A 25,690-nucleotide genomic window follows, 5' to 3' on the forward strand; every position below is an offset into this window, starting at 1 on the left:
TGCTTACAATGGAAGCTACAAAATTTTTTAACAATAGATAAGTAACAGGTATAGTCTTTTTAATATTGAGAAGGCTTTTTAAAATTATGGCACGATGATCATCTAAAAAAACGCTAGCTTCCCTTTTTACTTAACTGCGGTGATACACTCATACCCTACTGCTAGAGGTAGTTCGTTGAAGTCCGCTACTAGACAATTAAATATGGTTTCCCACAAAGCTCCTTACTGCCCTCTTTACTTTTTTTCTCTCTTCATGTTCGATATGCCACAACCGTTAAAAATAAAGTTAGCCCAGTACGCTGATGAACCCAGCCTCATATTATAGTTCCAAATCTGCCTGGCTGGCGGTTAAAAGCATACAGTTTTATTTGACAGTACTCGAGGTATAGTGTTTAACATGGAGGTTAATTATTAATTAGTCGAGAATTAGCTTTATGGTTATAACAAAGTTTAAGATTTCGGGGTTATGCTTGTCGACAGAACTTAAACTGCGTTTGCATTATTCGCTGCTTTCGCAGATATCTTTACCTCGTCTTTTCCATTTGTGCACTTAACCTGTTGCGAATGCAACTATTACAATTTTTTTACCATCGCGTGAGTCAATTTTTATTAGACCTCCAGCTCGGCTTCTTTTAATTTCTTTGAAAACCTTTTAAACTACGTTTTCAAATGTTGGTTCTTAGCTTTGAAACTTCTTCTTAGCAACGTTTTTAGCCTACATTGTTTTAAATTCTGCTAATGAAAGTAAGTAATTCTTCCTCTATTCGTCTTACAACTAGTTATGTTCCAAATTTAATATTAAGTTTTGTTGCTCTTCCTTTTCTTTTGATATCTTCATCTGCTATATATGTTTCTTTCCTTTTTTTGTCTAAGTCAGAAAAATTCGTTAGTTATAAAGCATCGTCAGTAACAAGAATTCCTTCAAACAGTTTTTCTTCGCGCAAAAAAAGTAACAGCCCTTTGTTTAAACTCGCAGATCTTAGCGATTATTTCTTATTATTTTATTCTCTGAAAGATCTGAAATAATAGGAATTGCTTCTTTGAAACTTCTCGGTAGTTCTATATTTGTAATCCCCTAAGAAGGCCGCTTTTACAGGTAGTGATTGAAAAAAAACCGTGTAATCTATTTACTCAGGGTAAAAATAAATATAAACAAGTTTATTACACTAATATAACTAACTCTTCCTTTACAAGGACAATATTAGAGGGGAAAAAAAATCTCCGACGAGGATTTGCTATCCGTTTACACTTATGCTTTATTATATTAATTACTGAATGCAAATGTGAGGACTTGACATCTTTGTATAGAACATAAAGGAAATTATATAAGTAAAGGAACTGATAGCTGTTTATATTTTCCCTATCATTTCGAGATTGTTCGGGACCCTTTTTATTTGCCCATTTAAGATGGACCTCTACCTTTTGACGTATTGAATAGTGTAACAGCTTATACCCCAGCATACCGTTTAATAAACTTTTCTTTCGCTTAGTACATAAATTTGTACACGTACACGAGGTACATGCCCCTGGCTTGGCGTTCAACCTCTTCAGTTCCTGTTATAACTACTGAACTGCTTTAATTATAATATAGATTTAAAAGAAAACCCTCAGTAAACACAACCATTTGAAACCGACTGAAAACTTCCTCGTTTAATTTTTAATATTTGGGAACAGATGGTTGTAAGTTTTTAGTAAATATACTTCCTAAGTATATAACCTTTTTTCTCTCCTCGGCAAGATAAAGAAGTTTACAGGAGCTAAAGCGGCCAGGCGGGGTTATTAAGCGTTAGTCCCTTATGCGCTATTACTGTTAATATTCCATAATACTTTAATACTTTATTATTTAAACTCAATTAATATAGTAACGCTGGCCAATGCAGCTCCCTTAATTAAAAAATAGTCTTAACTCAAAATCCCAGTTGATTTTGCTTAAAATACAAAGCAGAACTCTTCAGCGTGGCTGTAGCCAAAGGAAAACTATTCTAACTAGCAACGGTGTTACATTCGCAAAAGAAAAGGATATTAGTTAAGTTTATTAATAAATAAATCTTCCTTATAACTTTAGTTGTATTTTATAAACTATTAAGTTATCCATGAATTATCAAGTTAAATCTGTATTTACTGCAACCATCACATACTTCCGTGGAGTATACAAGTTTTAATAATTTATTATAAAGTTTTTCTCTTTAAAGCAGCAGTCGTGTCCGGCTCAGTTTCACATAGTTTATCAATATTTGTTTCTATCTTACTGGTTCCTCCATTATATTTGTTTAAACCAAAAACATACAGACCTCTAGTTTTAAATTTGCTATGTTTCTGTAAAAATTCCAACTGCTCTTCTTTAATCTTTAAAAGTGTCTGTTTTTTTTCTTCTAGAAGGGTGGCGGCTTTACGTTTTTCGATCTCTGCAGCTTCAATTTGTTCAGGAGTTAAAACAGTTATCTTTTTAACTATGTGGCACTGAGCTATAACAAAGTTTAAAGAAGATTGCTACATAGTAAATATATTAGTAAAAAAAAAATAAAAATGCAATTATTATGAATACAAAAGCATCGTCTAAATAAGACTCCAAGCTATCATCACAACCTTTAACGTAAAGCCCTGGATCAAAGGTGTTAAAAATACAATAAAAATAAAATAAAATAAGGATTCAGGTACAAAAAAGTAGTACCCTTTATAAAGAGGAAAGGAGAAGTTTTACGTCCAGTTATTTGGTATATTTCTTGTCTTATTTGATGTTCTTTATCTTTTACTGTTTATTTTGTTAGAGTAGTATATTAAATAAAGCAAGAATAAAGCGATAGCTACTATTTTGAAAGAATAAGATAAGAATACTACAGTCTGGTAAGTTTATAATTTGTGGAGCGAAACCAATTTTCTTAAGGTAATGCTTTGCTTTCCCACCAAAAGGACAGCCAATAACAGTAAAAAGCTTTTAAGTGGAAACAATTAATAAAGGATGGATAATAATAATACGCTAAAACATAAAATAAGGATAACATAACAAAACTTTACTAGGACGCTGTGCTTTTTCGCTACGATTTAAGTAAGTTGCTTCCATCCATTTAGCTACTTCAAAAATAGCAGTCTATATCTTCTTTAAAGACGCTAAAGCTAATACCAGCATAGAAAAACCGTTGATAAACTGTTAAAGCGTTATAGTGAATTCTTGGTAGAAGAAAAAAATTTACGCCTACCTCCTGGGTAATCCCCCTTCGCACCCACAGCGACTTATAAAACGTCTCATCAGCTATATGGGTGGTATTAAGCCAAGCAGACTAGTGAAGGCTATTATATTTAATTTTAGATATAGTGCAGCAGTCTTTTAATAAGCTTGACTGGGTTCAAATTTTGAGGTTATTATATTATATATATTGTTATTACTAAACATTTTATAGCTCCTAAAGAAATATTGAGGCACATGCAAGTCTGCATTTTTTTAAAGTATGCCTATAAGAAAACCACTTAAGAGTATTTTTATATTTTGACAAAAATCGTTCACAACTTATTGTAGATATTATATTAAGAATGTCAAATGATGGTAGTCACTATCCTATTGTTCTTTTAGAAAAGTTTAGTGGAATTATGAGTCTCCACTTATATATAATAACTTTAAAATAGAGCAGAAGAGGAAGATGTGAATTACAGTCATGTCTAAAAAGCAGCAAACCCTTAATTGATATTCCCCTTGTTGCATTCCTGCCAACAAATACCCTTTTAAAAAAATATAATCCTAAGAGTAAAAGTATAGCGATAAGGTGTGTGTTTAAATATGTTTATCAGAGCAGTGACATTAAAAATGCCTTTTTTATAGCATGGAAGCACTAATTCAATTAGTGGGTTTGTGTTCCCCTTATAAAGCGCTTTTTATTGTTCTTTAACATTGAGCAGTCGCTTTTGTAACGTTCTTGGTTAGTCCTTGTTTACGTTACAGGTTCGTTAAAAACCAGCTAGTCATTACTAAATTGCGAGTATTTTACCAAGCCGTCCCTTTCTCTGTACAAAAAATTTAAAAACGGGTCTAGCTATATAAAAAAAATTTGCAGTTCTTAAAGCGTCACAACAAACTTTACTAGTGTGTACTCAACCCTTAGGGCGGATAATTTCTTTATGAGAAAGGCACACGGCTAAGCTAGGGCATACTACCAAGAGACGTCTACCTCTTTCATTGATTTGCAGGCATGCAACAGAGACTTTCACGGGTGCATATTTATTTTGTGACTACAAAATATTTGTCAATTGCCATAACTGGCGGTATACACATCGTAAAATGGCCGGTGTAACTATGAAGTTAACAATAATCTTATTTGTTGATAGCCGTGGATAGTTATTTAAAAATTTTATTTAACTTAGTTATCATAACTGGATTTATATATAATTTTTTTAATATTGAAAACTTTGTAAAATTTTCTTATAAACTCAAACAATAACAGTTTATTTAGTTAAAGGAACTTAAAAGCTGTATACTTTAATTTTTTTATTAAACTTAGATGACATGATAAATAGTCGTATAACCGACTAATGTTAGTATTAACAACTCAAATTAAAAACAATTTACTGAGGCTAAAGTCTAAGTTACCTTAAACGTAAATAAATACGGTATATTTTTAGAAGTTCTCTGCCTTAAACACAATATGCCTTTTTTAATTTTATTAAGACTACATATCCGAAATTGAAAGGACAACAAAGTAAGGTGGTAAAATAACTAAAAAATTATAATTACGAATATAAAGCTATAGCTGTTTTCAAAGACTTTATAAAGTGGTTAAACCGTTTAGTATTAAAATTGTTTCTACGAAGTGGAGCACAGATTCTTTATAGTTATATTTTTACAATAATAGAAGTTTTCTGTAACCTTAATGTAGACGCAACTTGCCCATTTACACGATGCTATAGATATCTGCTGGAAAGTTTCAACTGGCGCCCAGTTGGGTGTAGAGGATGTTAAGTGCAAGAGGTTTGCTCAAGGTAAACAAATAGTAACTGTGTATGCTACTTTTACTATTTACAATATAAACTTTAAGTTAAAAGTTTATTTAGTTCTACATATTTAAAAAAAAAGGAATTTCTTACTGCTGCTCTTGCAATTATAAAAACACCACTTTTTTTATCTAATAAACTATATTCCTGTGTCTTAAAGCCAATTTTTGGTAAGTTTTTACACTTTAGGTAATAAATACTCGTTTTAAAAAGTATAATATATATTACACTTTATGTTTATTATTTAAATAAAATATTATAAAAGATAGAATTAATTACGTATGTGTAGTACTATATATATATTTTTTTTTATTTAATGCTTCTTTTTAGATTCTTTGTACTTTATTCCTGGCACTCAACTCGAACAACTCGAAGCCAGTCAGCGTTTTAAAAAGGAATACGAAAATTCTTACGGCCCTTTGCACTTAAATATCTTCAACGGAACGTTTAATGGAGTAATTTGTATAATATATTAAGTTTTATACAAAGTCTCTTTTAAATAAAAATTTAGTAAGTTTTTATATTCTTCACATACTAATGAATATATACAGGTGGCCATGGTTTTTTGCCTTTATTTGCATAATTATATTATGTAACTAGTCATTTATTTTGTTAAGGTGTAATTAGATAAAAACTTATCCTTTAAGTACCCTTTAATTATATAATTACTTTAGAAATTTTTGAAAATAGGCCTGCTCTGCTGCACAAACGGAACTGAAGCCTTTACTTGTGTACCTTGAATCTTCGGAACACGACGATGCTGCTGTCTTTAACCAAAAAATTTTGTGTGATTCAGCGCTAATCCAGTTATTAAACGACAAGTTTATAGTCTGGGCGGCTTCCTCAAGCACTTTTGAGGGTTCAAAAGGTAAAACAGTAAAAGTTAAGTTGTTTAGTTTTGACCTTTTTTTTGCTTTAAAATTTTCAGTATCGTTTATTATATTTATTAATATATATTTTTTGTAGTAATTAATTTTTTTTATTGTATTCGTTTATTACAAACAAGTCTTTCACTTGTTACATATAATAAACGAAATAGATTCTTGTTCAATTTATAAAGTTTAATTTTAAACATTAAAAAGAATATCGTACCGAATTGTTTTTTTTAGACTTAATTTTGCGTTTTGCTACGGATAATTATAATTTAAAAATTTGACTGTTTATCTTTATAGTTCGATTTTAGGTTTGCCTACTCTAACACTAATAGTTTCTAAAAATATATATTTATATCTTTTTATTTAATATCATTAATTTAAAAGAAATTAGATTCTTATTATTTTATACTCTTTTTACTGAATTAATAGTTTCCGACAAGCTACATGTTGCTGGCTTCCCGTTCGTTGGTGTATATACCTTCGTCCATAATCGGCTTAATTCTCTACTAAAACTGGAAAGTAAATGTTTAGTGTTTCATATACACATTTTAATGTTTGGCATGTTTGCCAGTAATCTTAACAGATGTTTACATTAATAAAAGAGTTTAAAGTTTTTTTTATTTTTTAATAACACTAATAAGGATTGTATTCGCTTGACTTGACCTTAAAAAAAATACGCGCTGCTGGTAAAGCGGCGGAGGCGAGTCTTTTTCAAATTAAGAAAGAACGGTTAGTGTTTATTTGATTCGATTATAAAAAAAAATTAAGCGGAAGTGTGTTGTTTTAGAGAAGCGCAGTTGGCCACGCAGAGACTCAAACAGGAGCAGGACCGAGCTTTCTTCGAGTCTCTCCGCATTGATCAACAAAAAGTGCGTCTTTTCGCGTTACAAACGGGAGGAACTTCGTGTTATTCTTTTACTAATAAAAAGGAGCAACAAAAGAAAAGGGAAGAAGAAAAATCGAAAGTAAAGGAGGAGGAGCTCTTTAGAGAAAACAACGTAAATTATAAGAGAATAAATTGTAGCATAATTATTGACTCTGCCACTAAATTTTCAAATTTTTTTTTAAAGCACTTGTACGAGTTTACTTCACTTTTATCTTTTTTCGATTATAATTTTGAAGCTGCTAGCCCAAGCACGCACAAGGAATTTAATAAAGTTACCGGAAGAACCGGAGCAACACACGCCAGGGGCCATCGAACTTCGGATTCACTTCCCAAACGGCTCCAGTAGCAGTCGAAGATTTAATGAATCTGACAAAATTTTGGTTTTTTAAACTTTTTAACTTCTTTAACTCATTTAATAAATTATAAAAATAATATATTTTTATGAAAATTACAAAACTCAAAGTAATAATTCAATAAATTCTATAAACAATTTGTTTATGTAGAGTTGAGATGGCTTTGTGTATAGATTCTCTCACTAAACTCTTCGACGTTTTAGTTTACTTCAGTTTAATATTCCTAAAAATTCTTTTTAATAAACTTTAAATATATTTATTATACTCTAAATTTACTAATCTTCCGTTTTTTTCTTTCTTTAAGCACGTATACCACTTTGCTGCTGGTGAACTCATTGAAGATGGAAAATGCCTTATTAAGAACTTTTCTTTATGGTCACTTCTATTAGTTTAAATGTTTTATAAAATACCCATTTAGTTCATTATTTTTTTAATTTTTTTCTTAATTAATGCTTTTTCTAATTTACTTTACTTATTTGTTATACAACAGCTCCAGTTTTCCAAAGAAAACTTTTGAGGACAAAAGCCAAACCCTTAAGGAAGTTGGCTTTACGCCCAGGATGTCCTTGTACCTTATAAATGAGGACGATTAATAAAGTTAATAAACTTTATAACTTTCTTTATCCTAACTTTTGAGTCTTATACAAAATTTAAACAGATTTAAGTTTAAAGCTAAATTTTTTTAAGCGATTCCGAACGGGGATAGAAATTTTATAAGTTGTGGTACAAAACGGAACTAAAAAAAAATTTAAATTAAATTATGACGGAGCCTCACAATAGGTAGAAAATAGCAAAGGCAACTAAAATAATAGTGTACTAACAAAATTACAAAATTTAAATCTTTTTCTACAATTACTAAGAAAATGGCGCCAGCCCTCCTTGTTACAATCAAAAAATTTTCATATAATCCTTTGAATCTACTAAACAGTTTTAAAAAAAACTAAGAAATAAGTTTACCGCGCTTACAATAGAGATTTTATTATAATATACCCGTTTATAGATTACCGTTAACATCAAATTAATTATATTTTATAATCGATAAAAAGGCACTTTTATAAGTAAAAGTTAAGTTTGTTTCGCTCGAAGTTCGACAACTTATTATAATCAAGCCACATTTTAAACTTCAACTCCAGATTTTCAAATCTCAACTTTACTTTGCCAGCTCAAGATGTATTCTCCTTTTTGGTTGATATTATCGCTAGTCTTTCTAATAAAATAAAGTAAAAATTCAAAACTAAAACTATAATATTGAATTCCATATGGTTCAATGAATAAAAGCTTGTGTATTAAATTTAAAAAATATAAATGTACTTATTAAAGTTATATGAAAACATCTTTTTTAATAGTATACTCTACAAAATCTAATATTAAACTTATAGCAGGGGATATACTTTGGTAAAAACAAATAAAATATGATTTTACGGTGCTGAGCTCTTTAACCATTTGTAAATAATTAAATATATTTATAATTAACAAAGGCAAGCAGACTTGATCTCCATTTCAAAAAAAATTATTAACGCTAATAAATAAAGAATAAAATAAAAAGCTGCAGCCAAAACCCTGAAAAAGAAAGCGTGCTTTCAGACCCCTTTTTACTACGAAAGGGAACAATAAAAACAAGTGGCTACTATGAATAACCCTCACAACTCATAAGCAACAAAGACAGCGGTACATAGTAAGCCGACCCATCTAAAGTGAAAGATTGTTTACAAGGGCCAACAGGTATTATGGGAATGCCCTGTTAATACAACTGCAGTTTGGAAAATAAGAGGAGAAAAGAGACTCTACGAGATTGACCTTTAAATAGTTTTTTTTTACCTTCCAAACTAGGTACAAGTTCACTGGGCAAAGAAAATTCTGTAAATTCTACCAAACTGGAGTTTGCTTCATATTGCTCCCTTTTATTCTACGGCGAAAAGTAGATTCACAACTTCCGCTATGATAATATTTAAGTACCAAGGCTTTTATATTATACAATTCGTTTAAACGGTTCCAAACTTGCAGATTGTTAACTTTACTGCCTGCTAGGGCTATTGGCATGAGTATAAGATGGCTTGAAATTGTAAAGTAGGCTAATAACCTTTTAAAAAGAAGTTATTTATTTCCTTGAGAATTATAACCATTTTAAAATGGGCATGTAAACCAAACGGCCGGTGTTTAATTAGTGCATTAAATAACGCTATATCTTCTATAGCCGTCCAGGCTCCTTATTTACTGTTAAGTCCAAGTATAACAAAAAAATTTAGAAATATAAACCAAAAGAATATTGGACACTAGACACATCTGATTCCTTTGACGAGTTTATGCTTTTTTCGTGAACCCTCAAGTCCAAATATTCCTTTGCTGAAGCAGAATCTTCTCTCAGATAAGATTTATTTTCGAGACAGTTTTCTTGCGAATATTAAGTTTTTTTTATAGTTTGTAAATAAATATAAGCTCTTACTGGTATTTGACTACTACAGTTATTGTCAAATCTTATACTAAACTTCTCAAACTATATGGTTAAGATATTCGAAAAGCCATACTACCTGTTAAATCTTCCAGGGCCACCGGAATCTCTTGTGGAGGCTTAGAAATATCTGTTATCTTTAACGCGGACAAAAACTTTTTAGAATGAAAGGATTTTCCCACAATAGGCTTATTTTTATATTTAACTTCTATAGCCCACGAAAAGTATGGTGAATAACAACAAAAAATAGCTAAATAGTAGAATGTAACAGACTACCTTTACGCTTAGTCATTCATAACAAACGATTAAAAAATCCTAATATATATAAAAAGGTTTAAAAGAGTTCAACAAAGACATGCATCGAAGGTAGCGATGAATATTTTTAAAATTATATCCCAAGAAAACTCAGTTTAGATATATGTTTAGAACACATGGTACTAAGACATTTATGGTTAAATGTGGTTCGGTATATCGTGCTTTAAAAGGTTGATAAGTGGCGGAAAAGTGCTCATTTGAATTCAAAAGTTTTTCTTAATATGAATTTTTTTAATAAAAATTAAATATTACCGGAATTTTATGCATTGATTAGGTAAACGCACACCATATGATTGTGAAAATAATAGAATATATAAATAACTGTGAAAAGTGTTCAAAGTAATATTAAAAATATTTGCACCTCTTCTTTATGTTGGCATTCCAATCTTTAAAACATGTCTTTTATAGAACTTATGTTTTTATTTTCTGGCCTGAACAGTCCAGGTGCTCCAAACTTTGCTTCTTTCCCCAAAATCTTAACCTTAACTTTCAACCTTTAAGGTTCTGTTAAAACCCCTCTTATGTAATGAACCCTGTAGAAAGGGAGGTGGTTTCGCTTTGCGCTCCAAGCTCTAATAACATTTCAACTTCTAAAAGCTTCCTAATAAGTTTTTTTGTCGAGCCTTTGTACTCTCGTTATCGATTAATCGCACCCCACTAGAAATCTTCTAATAGAGAGCTGCGGTTTATTTCAACATGGAAAGACAGTTTTTTTCAAGACGTCTTGCTTCCGGTGAACAAGTTAATAGAGATCTGAATTACCTGCTGGCTCAAAACTTACATACGAACCCTGGGGCTGTGCGTACTCTGTTTAGAAATATATACAAATTGATGAGAATACTTGAGACCACTGCGCTCGATTATACCAAGCACCTCATATTTTCCCTGCAACAGTAAACAACATCCATAAACTTTTTTTTTCAAATAAAAGACTATTGCCATAGCTTGCATTAAGTTAAAAAACAAGTTAATACCCTTTAAAACTTAACAAACATATGTCACATAGATCAAAATTAGATCTTAAAAACTGTAAAACTTAGTAAATTCTTTGAAACTGAAATAATACCAACCACTATTAATGGTATTACTATAGGCTATTAGGTCACCCTCAGTGACGCAAAAACATTTCTTGCGAACACACCTAGAATTCTAGTACTTAACATCACAGATTTATAGCTATTAACAAATACACTTTTAAGGAGTTAAATTAAAAAGTGACATTAACATTCTCCTAAACACCACTTTTATAATACACAAATTTTACACCTGATAAAGCAACTAGAATTTTGGTCAAAGTATAACGGGCTCCTTAAATTAATAGTAAACGATGCCACGCTAGACACCTCTTTGGCTATTTCCTTATACCGCTGGCGATTTACATACAAAAATTGCAAAAAAGGTCAAAGAATACTTTCACCGAACTCAAAATGTTAACATGAATCCCGTAGTTACAGTTTATTTATTGATTGATTACTTTTTAATTAATAATACAATTTAGGCCATTTCATGAGTTTAATATTTTTCATGTATGTGCCTTTCTCTTAAATAGAATGGTAAACTTTTGTTTTTTGGCCTCTTGTTCTCTGTTTCTGCGTTGGCAGATACCGTTGGTTGGTTTAGGTACTGTCAATCGGTTAAATAGTATTTTTTTCACAAAGAACAATACCTTATTCTATAAAACCTTTTTTCTTACAGAAGAAAACAACGACATTCAAACACAGTGGGACACATTAAGTAATTAAGGGAAACACTTTTTTTAAAGATTACATAAGAATAGTAAGTGTAATCAGAGCCACGCGGTAAATGTTACCATTGCAATGGAAATCTAAGCAATGACGCGGTTTTGCTTCGTCCAATAATATTTTTAGTTATTCCGCTTATTTTCCTAAATAGGATTTGGTGCGCATATACCCACTAGTGTATAATCCCATAACCAAATGAGTGTCTCGAACTAAAAATTAGCAGAGATATTTAAATTAAAGAGAGGTTGTTTTATAAATGCATTATTTTGTAATCAACACTATTTTTACCGTACTGATTTTTAACTTTTATTAATAATACAAGTATAGAAGTTGATCAATTAGCTTGCTCAAATTATTTGGGATTACGATGACATAATGCACTTTGTTAAAGTATGAGTTTGACCTAACCGACTGACGGTATGCAGACTTTAAAATCTGACTAACGAACAACCTCTGCTAATAGGAACAAGGAAGAAGAGGCCAAAAATTGGAAAGCATAGCTTACAACTTTATTGTAAAATTACGGTTTATATACACAGATTATTACCCCAATATAATGCACTAATGTAGATTGCATAATTGATAAGCAAAATAAACAACGATTCACTTGTAAACGGCGTGATTCATTTTAAAAATTTTTAAATATGGAAGCCTCTTATTTGTGTTAATACATTTTTGTTTTTTAGTAAGATCTTTGTATGATATGATTTTTTAAAATCTACGTATTTAGTAGACTAAACTTTTAAATACAAAAATTTTAAACAGTATATATTAGAAATAATTAGCATAATAATTGTAAAGGTTATGTTTAAATCCATTATTGGCAAATACTATATATACATTACTTCCTTCATGGTTTTAACTTTAAGCTGTAAAAGAAGAACTAATATTTAGCGTTGCTTTACACCGCACCTAAGAACGGCATGGGGCGAGTAGAGTTATTAACGCTCATATATAAACTAAAATGAACTCCTATAATCTCATATCGCCTTCTTAATTTTACTAGAATTCAAAAGGTTACTTGACTCCTAATTTAATTAGTGGTTTAACCAACTAAATCATGAGAGAATATGGGTAGTGACAAAACTTGAATGACATATTAGTACACAGTAAATTAGTTTCTTGAAGAGGAGGGTCGCATAGGAAGAAAATCCTCGGCGTGGATATTATTGACTATTCCAGGACCACTGAGCTAAGAGATCTAAACCACATTGTGCTCTTTGTTATTATTGGTCTATTGTTATTTAACTATTGTGTGCATTTCTTTTAGCAAGCAAGCACACTTTCTTTTTCTTACCAGTTTCTGGTGGGTGGTTGCTCGGTTTGCTTTCAGGAGTTCCTAATTCTCTAATCACTAAAAATTACTTTTTTGAACTAAGAATAAGCACATTTTAAATATGGAGCCTTGAGAATACACTAAATTTATTAAAAAGTTGTGATTCTTTAATACAAAAATAATTGCCAAGCTTTCAAGTTTTGACTACTTAAGTGTCGTCAGCTATATCCAAAATCATATTTATAATTGAATTTTTGTATTATTCTTATTACTCTAACCGCTCTCCTCTGCTTTCAATCAAAATTTAAATAGAGAGCATGGTAGTACGCTGCCTTGATTCTACTCAATGTTTATCTTATGGACGAAGTACTTTGCAACTTCTTCGACTTTTCCCTATTAAGCTATTAACTAAACAATATTATAGTAGAACAGTTAAATTCAATTCTGTGTTAACAACTTCAATTGTGAGCTAGCTTAGAGCCTATAATACATATTTTTACTAATATTATTAAACCGTTGGTTTAATAGGGAACTCAAATTTGTCAACAGAATTGGCAGCAAGATCATTAAGAATAATTATTTATTAAATGAATTCTGTTGACTTAAAAACTACTATTCAATAAGTTGATTTTTGCTGGATGTATAGCATAAAAGGATATTAAATGTTGCGGTCGAAAAGACAAGTAGATTTATTGTCCAGTAGCGTATAACTAAAGAAATTATACAAACTGCACGCCACATCCTTTTTGGTGCAGCTTTGATGTGCCTAAGCCCTACATGAACCATCGCGTCTTTAGCGCGTGTCTGTGTGTTGCACAGTTGCTCCTGAAAGTGTAAGCAGCGGCAATTTTGGCTACACTCTGTCTCCCGCTTGCTTTTTCCCGCTTAATGTGGGCGACGTACCGCAAACGGATAATCCACGTTAGAAAACTCTACGGCCAGCCTCTTGTTAAAAGTAGTTTATCTCTGCATAGGTTACTACTTTCGCTTGCCAATATGAAATTGATAAAAATAATCCATTTATGCTTAGAAGCTTCAGCTAGGAAACAAGTTACATAAAACTTCAATTAAGGTTTTAGGAGTCAGCAAAAGGAGACAACTTTATAAAAGAACTTATTTTTCTTTATCTTATTTTCTCCTCCTTATTCTAAGTTTCTATAACATTAAATAAGTTTAAAGTCATAAAGATTAATGCATTATACGGTGGAGTATATAGCTGGAAAAGGTAATAGCTTATGGAGATTTTTTTATTCGTTATCATATTTCTATAAATATAGTTATGCCGAATTTGTAATAATTAGTAAGTGAATTTCTAAAAATTACAGTTGTTTTCAATTGTCTGATACATGCCCAGCATCTATAACTATTAACTAAGTTTGGTGACGCTGAACTTTTATCCTAAGTACTAAAATTAGTTGAATACACCACGCTACGCCTTTCTAAACTGATTATTTAAGGTATAACCATTAAAACTTTATTTTTGGAACGCCTAAAAAAAAAAGTTTTTGCCTTCTATTATAAGTTATTCTTGTTTATATATTTTTTTAAGGAAGGCTAAAGCATTTAAAAATTTACCACCGGAACTTTTATAGTAAAAATGGAGAAAAAAGGAGTGCAAAACTGACCAATTTTTTTATAAACATCCATTCCAACTTAAAAGCCGAACACTCTCGATATGCAACTTTTTTAGGACCACTCAAAAAAATAAAAGTTCTTTCGCCCTATTCTTATAATGGTGAATTGATGGTGGAGCAAATCGCGTGTGGTGACTTGGGGATTGGCGCTGTTAACAGTCTATATGTACATATTCATATATAATAATCCACTAATTGGATATAATAACGTATAGAAAAGCACAAAATTGCCTTATTGTTAAGATAAAGACCCTTCGAAGCAAGTAAGCGGCGCACGGCGCCTAAAATGAATTATAAGAAAGGAATTTGACGGCAGAAGAGAAATATGGTCATCAATATATACGAGATCTGCGTAAAACCTTTTGATAAGTTCATGCGGGGGGCCAAGTCCAGCACGGTGAGGGGCCGTTGCAGCAACTCTTTAGGGAGAAAAACGGTAGGAAAGCATTTAAAAACTGTTTGAAAAAAATAATTATTAAATCAATCAATTAATTCTATAGTAAAGTTTTACCAGTGCGTAGTTCGTCAACCGACAGATTCTCCAGATTTCCGCTAAATAATATTGAAGTAACACTTTTAGCTTGGCGCAAGCCTCTCCCTAGAAACGAATAACAGGAAGTTTACTGCTTTAAAAACAAACGCAGTGCTGGAAACCTCCGTGGACGAGAAAAGTCAGGTGCTCGGAAAGTGCCTGCTGAGCAAGACGCTTTTCGGGCTCTGCCTGCAAGTAAAGTTAGCAAATGAATTATTTACCGCCAGTAATTATAATATACGAGATGAGCCTTAACAATGAACTGTATTTCATCAAGAGGTAGGAGAGTCAGCACTTTAAGTAAATATTCCACTTCATCATCAGAAACATTTAGAAAATACTACAAATATAATATCCTACTGATGGTAATACTAAATAGTAGATTACTTGGTAGAAGTAATAAGGAGAAGTCTTCTCTGCGTTTAACCAAATCGAATTTCCAGCGCTTTTTCCTAGCTTTTCACCATTTTTGTTGGTTAAAAGAGGATTTGTAACGCCTGTAAAAAGTTATGGAACAGTAAATGTGTAAAAAGTAAGGGAATAGTAAATTAACCAAGATCTTTTCAATAAAGATTAATTGATATAGGTAATAAACCATGGACAGAGTATCCAGTAACCTTCCTCACTAGTTCCGTGCCTCCAACAATGTTACCAAACTGATCATCTCCTCCAATCTACTTATAGTGAAAAGAATAAACATGTTAACGGTTTATATTAAAAATAGTTTGCTATATTGTTAAATAGAGAATCCACCTGAAACTCGCATTGGTGCGTACAAAACAAATGCAAAAAGTCGTAGGCCTGAAATACTTGATAACATAATTCAGAGAGAGTTGCTCCCTCGCCGACGAAAAGGCGAGTTTTGATGCTTTGTTAACAATTTAAATTAATTAAATCTGAATCCGCGTTTATTAACAGGAAATACGTACCACTCTCTGGCTAGCATATTCGACAGACGAAAGTGCTTACCAACAAGCGACAAAAAACTTATAGGATTAAAATTAGTGTACCAATCATAGTTATTTAGTATTTTTAACTCTTCAGGGAAACTGATATCGCTCCCCATATTATTGCTATATGCGCAGTTTTGGCCGCCACCCTCAGTATTTTTAACAATCAAGTTTTTGGTTTTAACAAAGTTCATAGAATTATTAAAAAAGTTGGCAATATCTCGCCTAATTCCTATTAGATATATTAACAAAAGAATAAATATAAAGTAAACATATTATACTCATACCTGTGATGTTTTCTAATAAAACTTTTTCCTGTAGATCTAGCCTTTCGGAAGTTCGCCAGGAAGGATCTCCAAGGCGACCAGTAGCACCACCTATCTATTAATTTAAATCTATGAGGTAACCAGGGGGGAAATATAATAATACCACTATGATAGGTTTATGCCCAAATTTCATAAAATGGACTAAGGTTATGAGTGTTACCATATTACCAATATGTAAAGATCCTGCAGAAGGATCATAACCACAGTAAACTGTTTGGGGCTTCTTTAAAAGTGCGTCCTCGGCACCACTTAATTTAAAAAAATTATTAATTTAATATATAAAATTTTTTATTTACAGATGTTACGCGGTTGAGGTTTGCCATAATAATCTTGACTTTAATAAAGTAACAATATTCTTTTCGTGATTTCCAAGCGAACTTAATGTTGAAGAAAATTTTATAGTTACTTTTTTAATATAATAGCAATCCAACACTTCTCTTACTCCTTTCTTTCTACTTCGAAAAGCGATAGGGAAAGAAAACCTCATCCAGTTAAAAAGCTAACTAACCTTAAAGTCCGTGAAAGTTTGTAAAAAGTTGAAACCACAGCGCATGTTTGCGAGTCTCGACTTCGCCCTCGAAAAGTACACTTAACCGGACCAATTTTTTTTCGCTTTTAAATTCTGATGTATTAAAAAATTGCAATTTTTTCCCTTTACAACCTTTTTTAAAAGTTACTTACAAATAACAGTCATCTCTTACAATAATTAGTATAACATTGTACATTTTTTCTTGTCGCTAATTAATTAAATAACCCCCCCTCAATCGAAACTTAGTAGTCGTAGTGCAGCGTTAAATTTATAACTGAAACAACGACCCACGCTCTCCCCAACAGTCAAATCAAGAGGGCGACCCTCTTGAAAAGGGCTTATACATAATTTACAAAATTATAAATTTTAATAAAATTTCCGTAATTATTTGGTTTCTTTGCTCCTTCCTAAGTAATTGCATAACGAGCATGTTTTAAGGTTGTTATTGAATCTTTAGTGATATCCGTTTACAGATCCTACCAAGTTCCAATAACTGTTCTATAATTGAGAACAAAAAGTATGCGATCTTTTAACCTAGAATTTAAGTATTGGCTATAGTTTAAATAACCTAGAAATAAATGCTTTCACGGTAGCGATATTTTTTACCCGGTCAGTCTGGGCATCATGACCAGACAATTCCTAAGGCTTTTACTCAGTGAATTTCTTTACTCAAAGTTTGTGATACTATGAAGAAAGTAGTTTAATTTAAAATTTAGGTTTCTATTCTTGACCTTAACAACAGTTCATCTGTAACTATTATTTCTACGCAAAGACTTTCGTTTAAAAGGATTAAACAACTATTTCTTTAAATAAGATTTATGCTTATTTCCGGGAGGTAATAACTAAACATAGGGATGACTAAAGGACTGTAAAGTTCAGTTGGTTTTGTTCAGTAATCTTGTAGTTTTTATAATCTTCGCAAGTTTATTTTTTAGAATTTTATCACCTTAAAGCACGGCTCTAAAATTTACACAATTGAGGGTATTCATTTACTATTTATCAGGTAGTTTTAAATTAATTGCATAAATAGTCAGGGAGGCCTGGCCGGCATTGGTGCTGGCCGGGCCCCCAGGTGGTTTTAAGCGGTATTCAATCACACTAGCCCAAATGATTGGGAGCCCGGTCCGGAAAATTTTCGCTTTTCCAGTTCTTCGGCGCAGCTATTATAGCTCTCTATAGAGCGTCTACTGGCGCGCACTCGTACCCAGCCCATGCAGAAGAGAACTAGTCAGGTTAAATGGCGTAAGGTCTCTTACAAAAACCGACAGTAGTATGCCATTGTCTAAAAAAATTTGGGAGGCTCATCGATTTTTTTTCGCGCTCTTTCTTTCTTTTCAGTTTTTACCGCATCTTTATTATTTTAGTTTTACGTTGATATAGAGGATCAGCGGTATTATAGAGGTAATAGTTTTAATCTATAGAGCTAGAACAAAGACTAAATGTCTAGAGGGCGTATAGCTCGAAATTAATAAATAGCGTAGTAGTATAGAAAAAAAAAGTAGATAGTTAGTTAACTAGTTTTACTGAATTTTTTAAACATTCATCTTTATCACGATTAGTTTTACTTGAAAAAACAAGAGATCAATCTACAATTTGTTCCATTGCGCTAACTTTTATTAATACAAAGGTAGTTCTGCTAACAAATATCTTTAGGGGTATGATATTGACGGTTTTGTAGGGTTTATCGTGCATACAACCCCTCCAGTTTACTTTAGAGTGATGTAATTATTTGTGCTTAGACCTAAATATTACATCAGAAGTCGAAAGGTCGTCGCTAAATAACTATCCATCTAACTAAATTTACTTGGTTTTAAGTCTAATGAATTTTTGTTCTATAAGATTTAAAAATTTAGTCTAGTATTTGCCGGACCGTGATATCACTAAAATATGATAGTATTTAGATCTTTAAAGCAAGTTCCTAAAAAAAAGCTAGACGAAAAATACCTTGCACAAAAACAGATTACGACCAGTATAGTTTAGAAAACTATTAATTATTTAAGTTGGTTTAAAAAAGAGTCTTTCATGGGACGGTTAATTGCTAAAAAAGTCAACTACAATAAGCAGCTGTCTGACAGAAAGACGTCTCTTTTTATTGTACACTTGAAACTATTTAATACCAGGAAACGTACGTAAATATACGAAATACGGATCTACTTATTTGAAAAGAAAAACCTTTTAACTGTTAAAAACACTTCTCGGGAAAACTATTAATAAAAATTAAACCGTAAACAGTTTTTTGTGTTTGGTTGAATTACCAAATAAAAATTAACTTTGAAATTACAATTAATTCCCATTTAAGAAAATTAATTTACCATTTTCTTTAATATTAGAAAATTATTTATGGTAAGGTATAAATTTGAACTAACATAAATTAATATGAATTTCTTGCAACTTTTTTTTGATGCCTAAAAGATAAATTTTTAAGTAACTATTAACTTTGTTAGAGTTGGTTCGCATATGTTGGAATTAAAACGATCATTGAATTTTATGAAGTGCAAAATGTTTCTTAAATACTGTTACTTAAGAAATTGGTGGGCAGTATATACTTTTGTAAGCTTAACAGTAGTATTAAAAGGTAAAGCAGGGTCTAAAGTTAAATACTGTGTGGAAGCAGACTGTAAACTTAGTAAACAGGCAGTGCGACCGCCGGTCGAGCTTTTATTAATGTTAACGTTTATTAATAGAAAATTCTAGATTAAGGGTAGTTTGCGTAAAAAAGTAGAAACTAAATAAAAGAAAGTAACCGAAATATCTATTCCAGCGAGAATTTCAAGCCTTTTCTACCTCCTTCAAGATCGTTACTATTTGTTTTAAGAGGACTATCTAGTGAATACAATATTTTAAGTTAGCGGAGATTCCATAATTATATAGTACTCTTTAGCTTAATTTGCCTAAAATGGTCTCGCTAAAATCGGTTAAGAACAAGAACTGAATTATACTTACCAAAAAGCTGGTCTTTGAAAATTATAGCCTATCAACGGGTAATAGTTAAAAATGGGTTTATAAGTTAAGCAAAAACTTTCGCTTCTTGGCTTTTATCGCACCCTGTTTACTGGCCTGTAACTGCTAACATGACACTCAGTTTTTCGTTTAAATTTATAAATTTATTAATAGCACTGGCTAACTACAGGCGTAATTATTAATCAAGTGTTGCTTAATTTACTTTTCATCTATTATTTGAAAATGCAGAAACCACTACTTCCTTAACGACTCATTGCGCCCTCAACGAGATAACGGATGCCCTCTATCATCACAGTCGAATTATAGTATATATCAATAAGGACGTAGTAGTAAGGTAACAACAATATTACATGTAATGGTATAGTTAATTTTATAACGTTATATTACTAAAAAATATATATATTAAAAAGTTAATTAAACAAACTATAATCTTAGCCATATTACCCCTTTAATGATTTTTGAAAATATTTTGGCCGCAAGTACCCGGTGCATCAATAAGATTTACAATCAAAAGCCTGTCTAATTAGTATGTTGTGGTGACTACTGGCTCTAATTAGCCAGTGTAGTTGTATGTTGCGCACAAACTAAGTGGGGGAGGGGGTCCACCACCGTTCTCAGAACGAGATTTTGTCATATTTGCAGGCATGAATATTTTTGCTTGAGGAATAGGCCCATGCTATAAAGGCATAGTCCATCAAAGGCGTATATAACCAATTGGTTTAACAGAAGCGTTTTTTTTAATTTGCTCTTTCTGTATAGAGATATAAAACGACTGTAGCTTGTCTAACGAAAAAAGACGCAAGAAAGATGCGGACAATGTGGTATTACACCTGTCATTCTAAAGAGCTGCTTTAAACTACATAATTTTATAAATAGCAAAAAGCTTTATAAACAAAAGAAACGCCTGTATAATTTGCTGACATGGGTCTTCCCAAAAGAAGTATTTGTAACCATCTGTAGGTATATAGTATCACCTATTTTTTCAGTAATTTTTAAACAATTAATCATAAAAGCTTTTTATTAGTAAAATTCTTACTATATGTTTAGCTTACCTTCGGGCCATTTAAGTTATCGTTAGAAAATTTGTTTAGTGTTTAATGTTTTTATATAACATGTTTTTGTGTTAAACATCAAACAGCTGATTCTAAAAGTGAACAAATATTAAAAATAGGGTTACCTAAAGTTATCTGATTTTTAAAAATAAGTTGTTTCTGTGGTATCAGATACCGTAGGCCAAGCTTACCGGCACCGCCGCAGAATAAATATTAAATAATTAAACATCCGAAATTACGTGTAGTATACGACTTCTAAATGGTTGGACTTGATTGGTCATTAACTCAGTAAAACTATTGTTACCATTAGACTGCTTATTTGATACTTAACAGCATAATTTTTTGCCGTTACAAAAAACAAATAGAAACTACCAAATTTGAATATTTAAATAGCAAGTTAACTAAATATGGTAAGCCCTCCTAAAATAGTCAGTGATTATGAAGACTACTAATTAGTAGTTAAGTTTACTAAATACTTTAAAAAAACTGGGCAAGTAGCTAACTTTTCATCTACCTCAATGTTAATGTCCTTACCAAGTGACCAAAAAAACTCCCGACTGTTTATAATAAGGGGGTAACATCTCAAGAACAGCGCACATGTGGTTATATACGTTTGGCTCGCCCACCCGCTGCAGATTTTTCTTTTTCTTTAATTGTTAATGCAGATGGGTTTGGCCCTCTGGGGGGGTCTATAATAATCATACATTTACAATGATTTCCAGTACTTCGACTTTCCTATATTATTACTTTATTTTCTATAATATACTTTATATTATTTTTATTATATTACCTTACTGCCCAATACTATACAAGTTATTGAAGACTTAAAGCCCGTGAAATCAGCACTCTTCGGAAGGACACAGTCTTTAACCATGCGGTGAAAATGTGTAAACCTGCACGTGCCTCTGTATAACAGGAATTTTTATGTGTTCGAAGTTTTTAATTTCAGCGAGCTCCCAGGGAACCATTTATAAATAAGTAAATGTAAATAGTCTACGTTATGGCTAATAACAGTTTTTTAATAGGTATTAAATGCACTATTTATAATATAAAAATTAATTAGTTAAGGATGTTTTCCTAAAATGTATTTTTATGAGAAAAAGATTATTCAAGCGATATTTCGCTTAATACTATATGCTTCAACAGTCCTAATTACATTCCATATTAAGAATTTGTTTGGTATAATGGTTTCCGTTACTGAATCGCGCATAATTATTTCCATATAAGGCGGACTAAAAAAAATTTATTTAAAGATTCTAGATTAGTATGTTTAGACACACCTTTAAACAGTGTTAGTTTCGTGAGATGGTGATTTGTTCTTTTTAAATTGCAATCCTAACTTTACATAAAAGCTTTTAAATTTCAAATATATAACTTAATTTTAATCGCTCTTTTAAATAAAGCTTATAGTACTATCAATAATTTAATAAAAACTATACAAAATGCTAATATTTAAAACTCTGTGGATATAGGTAAAGTGATTATTACTTTATAATCTAAAAGCTCTTTTAATTATTTAATTAGCTTTTCGGAAGAAAAATTAAAACATATTTCAATAATAGTTTTTCTTATCCGAGGAAAACTACTTTAATTTTAAAATTTATTTTAAAGTTAAGTGGGTTCTTCACAATAGAATACCCGTCACGCTAAGAGTTGCCCATCTTTCATGTCTACCGGGATCATTTATTAAGGTGTCGTTGACATTGCCAGTACAAAAGATAACTTTAGTGTAAACAACTATTAGCCAAGGTAGAAAGTCGACTGCAGCGAATAATTGCAGGGGAGCCCATGGTTTTATCCGGGGTGCTCCCTTGCATCGTGATTTGACTTGGAAAACCCTCCTAAATATTTTCGTCTCATAACGTGGAGAGCTATGATAAATACTTGGCTCATCCCAATGATTTTATATGTCCGAGGCATAACCATTGGCGCGCAGGCGCTTACCCTCGTTATAGGGGACCATGAGACCTTTTTACCGCTCTTGCGGCCTTTCAATCATAGAGCACTTTTCAATTAAACTATAAATCTAGTCAAGAAGAATTTAAGCCCCCTTCTAACTTTGGCTGGCAGACATACATACTTTTTTTTTAAGACTCAAAAATTTCACAGAAATACTGGTGAGAAGCCTTTCAAGGGCGATCTCCCTCACGAACAACACGAACAAAAGGAAAACGAAACGACTACTCCAACACAGATATACGACCTTTCGAAGACAAAAATATTATTATATAAACCTTTGGTCGTGAAGTCTTTATATACCACTCCAACGTAATAGGAAATGGGATGACAGGGTTATAGAAGGCGTCACGCTATCTAGGCCCCATGACCCGATACAAGAGGATAACAAAATACTAAACTTGACAAACGAAAATTATTCGCTTAAGAAATATTGCATGTTTTCAACAAGCTTTTTCTTATGAAAAAATAAACAGAAAATTATATCATAATTTGAATTTATATAAAAACGCTTAAAAAAATAAACAATAAAACAAAATACTATTGATTGTAACCAAAATAATTTAAATGAAAGTATTGGTACCAACACGGCAGCAGAGGTAGTAAATAAAGAAAACGACTTTAATATTAACAATTCAAAAATGATGAAAACCAAAAGAAAACTGCAATATTTTAAATATAATTAACAATACTTAACATAGAAAAGATAAAAACTCGACAAAATACGAACCTTTCATAAATAGTTTTTTCCAAAATAAACTTGAAAACAAAACAAATGAACTATGTACGCAAACTTAAAAACATCAGTATATAGCATAGAGGAAACCAAATTAATAAAAACTTAAGTGCCATAATAAAGTTAATTTATAAAATTAATACAATCAATTACAAGGGACAGAACAAAAGGACTAACGAGAAAGAGACAAATAAAGATGAACCCTTTTAAAAACCCACCAATAAACATATAAAACACTGACAGCTGCTAATCAATATTTTGAACAAAAAAATACAAGAAAAAAAAATACTATTTAAATATACACCCAAGTAATATAAAATATATCACGCCCAGTCCACATAGTGAACTAGTTTTTAATGTTATTAATCTTACATACTTGATAACCTAAAGGTATAATATGTTAATAACAAAAGAGAGTCACATATTATATATTATATTACAAAGATGATATAATATAGAGAAGAAGAGCTGTAATAATTTAATTGCTCTCGAGCGGTCATAGTAGCACCACACTCACCACCCCTTAAATGTTTAATTAGGGCTTTGCCCTCAGACGAACCCTCAACTACATGTGACAACTTTTAAAAACCCCTATAAATATCGCTATAAGCCCACAACGGTAAAAAAGAACAGTTGCTAAAATTAATTTTTCCCCCAACATTTAATGAAGCTAAAATTTTGAAAAGAAAAAAAGAATACATGAAGGAAGCACGAAAGGAACTTTAATCATCTCACAATGTGAATGCCTACCGACCTATCACTTTAGTGTTCTCTCTTGTAAAAGTGTTGGAAGTGACTAATTTATGGAAGACTAAATTAAGGTTATTAAACACAACCAGTTTAAGCAGAACAGTATGGTTTTCGAAGGGGGCATTCCATTTCTATGCGTAGTTGAACAAGTTTTTAGTGTTCGAAAGTAAAAAAACCATAAAAGCGTCTTGCTTAATGTCCAAAAAGGCATTTGACAACGTATAACATGTGGGACTTTCATTTAAGTTTAAGTTTTAAGTTGCAGTATTCGAGTTTCTCCGTGCCTTTAGTTTAATTCGAGACAATATTATAAAAACACAAGAATTCTAGTTGAATGCGGCGCCAGCTTTCCATTCAATGAAGCTTCAGGTTTTTTGTTTTTTCATCGTTGCCTTTTTCGACTTAACTATAAATTGTGATACTAAAATAGTATATTAGCAGATGATGTTGCACGTGCACATCTTAAATCCTTTCTTACAGCGAGGGCAGGATGGTAACAAAAATGGAAGTTAAAAACGGTTAAATTATATTAATAGAAAGAGGATTTCGGACAAACGCTTCAAATTGAACGAGGATGGCATTTTCCATGACTTCCAGATATCAAATATTATGGATTATACGTAACTAAAAATAGAGTTAAATAAATACATAGTTTATTGGGCTGTAGGTCCTCTCTACGCCCGCTTAGCAGTCGAAAGGGTAAATCTCACTTAAAAACAAGTTATTAGTGTACAAAACGATTATCCGTTAATTTTAACATATACGCCTATCCTGTTTAAATGTACCGCTCCCAGCTTCTTTAAAAACTTCAGCGTAATCAAAATAAGCTATAAAGAATGTTTAATGACACGGTGATTTATTAACAATGTTATAGGGTGCATAACGAAAAGTACATTCCGCGGGGTGGCCAGGCTGGCAGCAGTGCTGTTCGGTATCCGCAGGTTGCCTCTATTACACCTCTCATGGAGGTGGGTTGTAGCGTTCTACCACTGTAGGTTAAACGGCGGAAGTCCGAGCCCGGAAGGCCTCGTCTACCATGCAATACAGCTGGTTAGTATATAAAAATAAAGTTTAAGAGCAGGGTTTGAAGATATTATCCGGTAACATTTATGTCGTCGCCACAAACTGTTCTGTATACGTTGGAGTTCAATGGCACCTCTTTCATAGAGTTAACTTTTTTTTTGATCAAACTCAAGTTTCCCATTCGTTTGATTCCATACGGAGATGTTGCCTTCATGTATTTACTAGAAGCCAAGGGGTTTTTTAATGATATAACTACTATATAGACACTAACGAAAACGTTTATAAATTCATATAAGTTTTCAAAATAAAATTATGAGTTAGGACGAGACAAGTTTAAATACCACCTAAATTTAAAGGGTTTCGTT

At 31.7% G+C, this 25,690-nt stretch overlaps 2 protein-coding genes and 3 long non-coding RNA genes across 8 annotated transcripts; 2 read left to right on the plus strand and 3 right to left on the minus strand.

Moving 5' to 3' along the window:
- Positions 1 to 895: 895 nt before the first annotated feature.
- LOC135141135 (uncharacterized) lies at positions 896 to 2,010 on the plus strand. Of its 3 annotated transcripts, none has more exons than XR_010282329.1 (6): positions 896 to 949; positions 1,016 to 1,136; positions 1,195 to 1,516; positions 1,592 to 1,680; positions 1,739 to 1,785; positions 1,863 to 2,010. It is a non-coding gene; the product is annotated as an uncharacterized LOC135141135 (long non-coding RNA). The 3 variants fall into 3 exon arrangements; XR_010282330.1 differs by having other exon boundaries at positions 1,592 to 1,677; XR_010282328.1 differs by having other exon boundaries at positions 1,739 to 2,010.
- A 132-nt stretch (positions 2,011 to 2,142) lies between these two features.
- On the minus strand, positions 2,143 to 3,141 carry LOC135141141 (uncharacterized). 2 transcript variants are annotated; one of them, XR_010282332.1, is made up of 5 exons: positions 3,016 to 3,141; positions 2,839 to 2,932; positions 2,672 to 2,752; positions 2,546 to 2,601; positions 2,143 to 2,490 (listed from the first exon to the last, which is right to left on the minus strand). It is a non-coding gene; the product is annotated as an uncharacterized LOC135141141 (long non-coding RNA). The 2 variants fall into 2 exon arrangements; XR_010282333.1 differs by having other exon boundaries at positions 2,836 to 2,932.
- A 1,029-nt stretch (positions 3,142 to 4,170) lies between these two features.
- On the plus strand, positions 4,171 to 7,687 carry LOC135141092 (FAS-associated factor 2-like). The gene is made up of 12 exons (XM_064071945.1): positions 4,171 to 4,202; positions 4,866 to 4,968; positions 5,063 to 5,150; positions 5,311 to 5,435; positions 5,671 to 5,848; positions 6,285 to 6,374; positions 6,497 to 6,584; positions 6,643 to 6,724; positions 6,785 to 6,853; positions 6,978 to 7,121; positions 7,399 to 7,469; positions 7,585 to 7,687. The coding sequence occupies exons 2-12, from the start codon at positions 4,942 to 4,944 to the stop codon at positions 7,685 to 7,687; spliced, it is 1,065 nt and encodes a 354-aa protein (XP_063928015.1). The 5' UTR covers positions 4,171 to 4,202; positions 4,866 to 4,941.
- A 6,765-nt stretch (positions 7,688 to 14,452) lies between these two features.
- LOC135141123 (tyrosine--tRNA ligase, mitochondrial-like) lies at positions 14,453 to 16,690 on the minus strand. Its single transcript, XM_064071980.1, has 13 exons — positions 16,624 to 16,690; positions 16,422 to 16,566; positions 16,280 to 16,373; positions 15,972 to 16,224; positions 15,796 to 15,910; positions 15,638 to 15,716; positions 15,430 to 15,539; positions 15,284 to 15,382; positions 15,165 to 15,231; positions 15,022 to 15,108; positions 14,870 to 14,965; positions 14,742 to 14,791; positions 14,453 to 14,670 (listed from the first exon to the last, which is right to left on the minus strand). The coding sequence occupies exons 2-13, from the start codon at positions 16,479 to 16,481 to the stop codon at positions 14,563 to 14,565; spliced, it is 1,218 nt and encodes a 405-aa protein (XP_063928050.1). The 5' UTR covers positions 16,482 to 16,566; positions 16,624 to 16,690; the 3' UTR covers positions 14,453 to 14,562.
- A 7,667-nt stretch (positions 16,691 to 24,357) lies between these two features.
- On the minus strand, positions 24,358 to 25,633 carry LOC135141134 (uncharacterized). The gene is made up of 5 exons (XR_010282327.1): positions 25,196 to 25,633; positions 25,067 to 25,129; positions 24,951 to 25,011; positions 24,781 to 24,892; positions 24,358 to 24,723 (listed from the first exon to the last, which is right to left on the minus strand). It is a non-coding gene; the product is annotated as an uncharacterized LOC135141134 (long non-coding RNA).
- Positions 25,634 to 25,690: the final 57 nt, after the last annotated feature.

Source organism: Zophobas morio, unplaced genomic scaffold, assembly GCF_036711695.1.
Source record: "Zophobas morio isolate AGI-343-1 ecotype UQ-CSIRO unplaced genomic scaffold, CSIRO_AGI_Zmor_V1 ptg000042l, whole genome shotgun sequence".
NCBI classification, from domain to species: domain Eukaryota; kingdom Metazoa; phylum Arthropoda; class Insecta; order Coleoptera; family Tenebrionidae; genus Zophobas; species Zophobas morio.